This window comes from Amphibalanus amphitrite, unplaced genomic scaffold (genome assembly GCF_019059575.1).
Source record: "Amphibalanus amphitrite isolate SeventyFive unplaced genomic scaffold, NRLGWU_Aamphi_draft 000184F_arrow, whole genome shotgun sequence".
Taxonomy (NCBI): Eukaryota; Metazoa; Arthropoda; class Thecostraca; order Balanomorpha; family Balanidae; genus Amphibalanus; species Amphibalanus amphitrite.
Genome location: NW_024881679.1, coordinates 64,654 through 70,662, shown reverse-complemented (window position 1 = coordinate 70,662; position 6,009 = coordinate 64,654). Strand labels below are relative to the sequence as shown.

At 56.0% G+C, this 6,009-nt stretch overlaps 1 protein-coding gene across 1 annotated transcript; it reads right to left on the bottom strand.

Moving 5' to 3' along the window:
* Positions 1 to 362: 362 nt before the first annotated feature.
* Positions 363 to 5,200, bottom strand: LOC122384226. Its single transcript, XM_043371370.1, has 3 exons — positions 4,931 to 5,200; positions 4,133 to 4,248; positions 363 to 1,337 (listed from the first exon to the last, which is right to left on the bottom strand). The coding sequence occupies exons 1-3, from the start codon at positions 5,018 to 5,020 to the stop codon at positions 902 to 904; spliced, it is 642 nt and encodes a 213-aa protein (XP_043227305.1). The 5' UTR covers positions 5,021 to 5,200; the 3' UTR covers positions 363 to 901.
* Between the last annotated feature and the right edge of the window lie 809 nt (positions 5,201 to 6,009).

Sequence of the window (6,009 nt, the reverse complement as noted above, 5' to 3'; positions counted from 1 at the left end):
AGAGTTAGTTACCTGCTTTGATGATTTCATTGCTCGTTCCTTCTCAAACGTCTCACTTCAAAACATTCGCTGCAGTCAGACAAAGGTATGATGACATCTCGTCTGGCTGGGTTTCTCAATCGTAATGTCACATTGAAGCGGCCCTTGCAGAGGCTATTTATGACGCCGCATTGTTGGTGGCTAGCTGCTCCCCCTCTCGCTATCCTTGGCGTTGCCTGACCGGTTGTGGTGGTGGCGTTGTTTTTATTCAGTGTCCGGTTCAGTTGGCCAACCCACCCGCTCCCGTCCCGGCCGGCCTTTTTCGTTGTGGGCGGTGCCTCATTGTTTGGAAACCTCACCCGACAGTGAGGCAAACAACATGCTTTGCATACAACGGTTTATTATCAAACTCATCGCATCTACCAATAAATATGGTCAATAATCAATATACGGGTCCACCTTACCGCGCTACAAAATATACCACCAATCAGCTATCCCATACAGGCGTGACGCATCGTTCATCTTGGCGTTGCGACGCCGTCTCACGTTCGGACACTTTGGTAAAACAGTTATTCATATCGGGCAAGAAGCCCCGGCGGCGCGCCGCCCGAGGCCATTGGCGACCTAGCGAGGGCGTCAGACGCTTTGTGCACAATCATAGGACGGCGCCGGACGCCCCCTAAACACACAGGACATGTACGATTGTATGATGATCCGGTGCGCCAGTGTCGCACTGGCACTATCACAGTGGGGTGGACGCCGCGGCCGCCCCCGCCCCCGCCCCGTGGAGGAGGCGGCGGCGGCGGCGACCGGGCGTCCAGAACAACAGAGAACTGTCATGACCGCCTTGATGCGAGCACTCCCCGCCCGCGTAAACAGAATCCAGTGGCGTACACCCCCACCCCTCAGCGCGACGCGCCGCTCAGAAGCCCGAGTCGAGCTGCTGCTCGTAACGACTGGAGAGGAACGTGGCAGCCTCGGTCATCTGCGCCAGGCACTGGCTCAGCCCGCTCAGGTGCGCCTCGAATCGCGCGCGCACCGCCTCGCACGGCTCCTCGGCGCCGCACGCGTCTTCACTCTCGTGCCCCGAGTCGTCTGCGGCGGCGCCTCCGGAGCTGCTCTCCGAGGACAGCGAGCTCAGCGACTGGCTACTCATCATCGACGGCATGCGCTGCAGCGGCTTGCTCTCCGGCTCCGGCTCCTGGTCGTCGAGGCCGCAGCCGCCGCGACGCACCGTGCTGCGCACGGTCTTGAGCAGCCGGAACACGTCATAGGCGTCCGAGGACTGCAGCAGCGACGGCACCTGCTGGCGCGCCGGCTTGTCGCCGGATTCGTCACGCACGCTCATGTCCATCAGCCTGCCGAAGGAGGAGAAATCGGTCACCCTCGGATCACCGCAGCAGTGTGCGAGCACAGGAAGTGGAACACTGGTACCACTGGGACCACTTTCCCTGTGTGATAGTATCGACTAAACGCGTTAACAAGTGCACAGGTGGAGCTTCCTTTCATTCAATTCGAAGTAGCCGAGCCTGTTATATGAACGCTACTAGTGTCACCTCGTTACCTAAGCTAGTGCAAAGGAAAAACGATGGCCAGAGGGAAAGTGGCCAAACATCCCAGCTTTCTACTTGTTCATGTTCCAGACGGCACAAAGAATTACTACCTGCGCGGGATTAAAAGAATTAAGCACCTAACACATCATTATATAATTTCACTATCGTAAAAGGTGAGGATGATCACAAACCCCTTACTCCAAGACCGACCTCCCGTGAACCACAAGGTTCATCTTGGCGTCTCCGCTACCCTATCTGTCAGGCGGATGGAATTTGCACGCATAAATCTCGTGCAGAGGCCGGCCAAAGTCAGCCAGCGGCCTCCGAAGTCGCATAGCCGGCCGATGACATCTGAACAGTTCGTCGAAGGACGGCAAGGACGCTTATCGGGATTTGCCCTACCCCTGAACCGGCTTATACCGGATATAGTGGGATAAAGCCCCCCAGGTCTGGCTGTGTTTGCCTGCTGCTAGGTTCCGTCGTGCCCCCTGTTGGGATCGATTGCGCCCCTGTCCAGTTCGATCGGCCCTTCTCAGGCTCGCGAACATCACTGCACGCTCGGGTGCAGGCCAGCGACCTTGACCCAGTGGCTCGTGCCGCGGCACCGGCCGTGCCGGATGGAAAGCTCTGGCGACACTCGCATACCTGACCGGCGAGGTCACCGGTGGGCTGAGTCAGGTGCCAGGACGCCGACCGACTGAGCCGTGACCTAAGCAAACTTCGCAGCGGCTCTGAGGGATACCGGATCAATATTAAAAATCCCGGAGCGGTGATTGTCGGTATAGACGGCGGAATTTCCGAAATACTGATAAATTTAAATAAATCGGTTTTAGAAGCTTTGATTAACTTGAAACTCGACCAAACGAACTTGAAAACTGCATGGAATGTCGCACACGCTTCCCGGATTTGACTGTCCAAAATAAACAAACAGATCTGACAGCTTCCTCGAACTACGTCGCACCAGGCCGGCAGCATCCTAGCCTAGAACCAGATGTTGACTCCTGAGGCCAAACTCCACACATCTGTGGCACCGAACACCTGGCGTTTGACCGTCCGTCCTCTGCGCATACGCTAGAGGTCCTTCAGGGGTCAACGGGTCCACCGGCGGTCCACCCGGTCCGCACGAGCCCACTGCGTGTGATGAGCTCAGCTGACTGCGGCGGCGACCGAGCCCGAGCTGTCTGGGGCGGCCCGGGCCGCGGCTGACTGGCCCGCCGCCAGACTGGGGAGGGGCAGGGGCGGGATCACGCCAGCCCCGGCTGACGGCGGCAGAGGCCACGCACCCGTGCCGTGCTCCGATCAATAGAGTCCCGACGATTCGGCGACGCGGGGAGCGACGGAGACGACGGGGATGGAATTACTTCGATGGGAGGGGATGGAAGGGAATGAGGGAAAAATAATGAGTTTTTGCTGAACTGAGTGACCGTTGGCATTTGATCACGGGGTTACTCGTAAAAACGGACCGATTTCGAAGAATTGGCCGCGTGATTCATGGCTGACCAACTGTGGGGTATGTCACTACATTACACAACAGCTGTCATTTATCCATGCTCTTTTGAAGACAGACCAGTTTGGCGAGCGACTCGATATCATCTGCAAAACTTGTGCGGGGCGAGAACGGATAATACCTCGCTCTACCGGTAGTCGGCGTTCGAAAAGTGAAAACACCGAGTTACTCTCTGTGCTACCAGAGGGGAGGGTCGCCAGACTTGACCTAGCAGGCTTCACATCAAGGCACCCAATGCCGTTGGCTTTTTGTCGGCGCAGAGAAAGGCGGTCCACACGGGTCCCGCGCCGAGGCCTCCGATTTGTGCACGTGTCAAGGTGCACTGGTGCCAGACAGGAGTTTCGCCAGTGCCGTGGACGCCGTGCCGCCGCGGTTGGGTCATCGGTCCGCTTCGTCGGCAGGTCACGGGAGAATAGTGACGGGCCGTGACGGGCGACCGTGACTCTCCATCCACCGTGACGGTCTCGGTCGTGACTCGGGTCGCCGGACGTTCGTACTCTAAATAACTATGATTACGTGGACGGCCGGACGCTTATTCATAGACAAGCTAGCGCTTCACTTGCTACGAAGTCAACTCGGACTGAAATACCGTTTCATGTCTGATGCATATCCAATCCCAGCGAAACCGCAGGTGCATGAATTTCACCACCTTTCCTTCAGCAAGGGGAAGTCCCACCTCTCCCCGTAGTGCACCTCATTCCACCCATCACGGGAGTTCCTCCTCCAGCCGGGGGCAGAGGATGGCCTTGGCTGAGGCCAGCGAGCCCAGGCTAAGACCGCGTGGAACCGCGTGAGCTGGCAACCCCCGCCCCGCGGCGACCTCTCCCAGGATGTAGCAGGACGTGCCAGTGGTAATGTAACATGCCGTGGTAGGAAATCCCGCCAGATTATTTATCACTGCTCGCTCAAAGACTGCGAAAAGGCCACTACTGGACGAGCTGGGAGTGCATGCATGGAAGGATCACGGGTCATTTCAGCTTCCATAGACACGAGAAGAAGTGGAAGATTAAAGGATGAAGGACCAGCTCAGTGATGGCTGGGAGACTGGCTCTCTAACTCAGCGAAACTCCTGCTTTAAGAGTTGATAACTCACCTGGAAGGCACCAAGATGGTCTCCTCCATGTTTTGTACTGCACGGTCGAACTGCTGCATTCCGCAGAGCACAGAGTTGGCCGAAATGTCCGACATGTCCATGTCGACTGAGTTGATCTGCAACAGATAGTGCTCACCGTCAGCGATCGCAGCTCGATCACGACTGCCGCTGATGAAACACGGCTGTATCAGGACGCCGCCGGGCGATACAGGCCGCTGACGTCACAGGGGGGCCAGGGCGCCGCCGCGACCGGTCGCGCTCCAAAGAGTTCAATGCCATGTGCCAGGTAAACAGTGGTTTAGTGCGGGCGGCTGATGGGTTGCCCAACTCAAACTGGCGGTGCCTAGCAGAGCGAGCCGTGCCACGTCAACAGCTGGCGTTCCGACATCGCTCCGTGTGTTACGTGGCAATCGGCGTGACTCGCCCTTTGGGAGGCACAAAGAAACCAAACCATTTTTGTTTTAGCAGACAAACTCGAAAGCACTAATGTTATTTGAAACTTTTGAAATTTCGAAGTCCAACATGGAATTTCACTTTGGAACTTTTAAAATCAATTACCGTTTCATGTGGAGGAAAAAAACTTAGTACCTAAATGCGGCGAATAAGCATCAAATTCAGAAATAGCAAACAGTAACGACTGCAATTATTTAGCGACAGAATTCCACCCTCTCGCCGTGTTCGGAAGTTTCCACTGGGCGTCAGACACCGTTCATCGATCGCCTTTCGTTGGACAGGGGCGTCGGCCGGGCTCCCTCAGTTTCCCATCGACCGTTATTCCCTCAATTCCCCGGCACTCACCGACTGGCGTTTCAGCTTCTTCCTATCACCACTCCGTCCGCTCGTCTTCTCTCCCGCAGAATAGAATCGCTGCATGATATGCTGCTGCATTCGCACCTTCCGCTAGTCACTGCGACACCTCGCTCACACTTTAGCTCTGTCGTGGTTCGGCTCGACACCGCTCTCTCGCTGTCCGCACTAGGTCTGCTGGCTTCGGCGCGGCGCCGGGCGGTTTTATGCGCTGGGCTCGCCTGGGGCGGGGCGTACCGGCCGGTCGGCCCGGTGTGGGCACGCCGGTGGTCGTACCACGCCGGGGAGGGGGAGGGGGGGAGGAGCGTCCGTCGCAGCGCGTCCTGTGGTCGTCGCGTGATCGCGCGATGCTCGAGCGCTGATACCTCCGGCCGCGCGGTGGGACGGGGTGCGGTCAGCAAAATCCCCGGGGCAGACGGGTGAAACGGCCAGCCGCCGACAATTTTCAGAGGAACCCGAAAATCACACTCCGCTAAATGGTCAACTGCGTGCACGTTTGGAAGACAAGCACAGCTTATCAGCATGGTGAAATCATCATACTAATATGCGAGGTCACAATAGGTTCGCGAGTCGTAATTCATTCGGTAATGATAGCGGATCTGTGTCGAGCACTTACTGAGTTACGTTGGAAAAAGATTACAGCAGGGCAGAGCCTTGGCCTAAAGAGGATAGGCATGGTCCTTCTTGACCCAAAACAAAACCCATGTGCCCAGGTGAGCCGGGAGGATGAGTTATAAATTCGCGGTCCTGTGGGTGCAGTGATTGACTTCCTGTAGGCGCGCAGTTTATTCATGACTTCGTCAGCAAACGCCTAGTTTTACGGAAGAATATAAATTGTTGGCCTTTTCCATACAACCAGAGCTATATTATAGCAGCAGCTTGCATACGCTACTGATATAATCGCAATTTATAACACAATTTCCCCTCCTTATAACACTAATCTAAACTTCCTGTACGGACCTATAAGGTCAGGTTTGAGCTAGAACCTTGCATTGCCAATCGACAACTATAGTTCAAAACTGAAAATAAAAACTGAAGGATTGTAGGCATTGATTTCATGATTTGTGCTG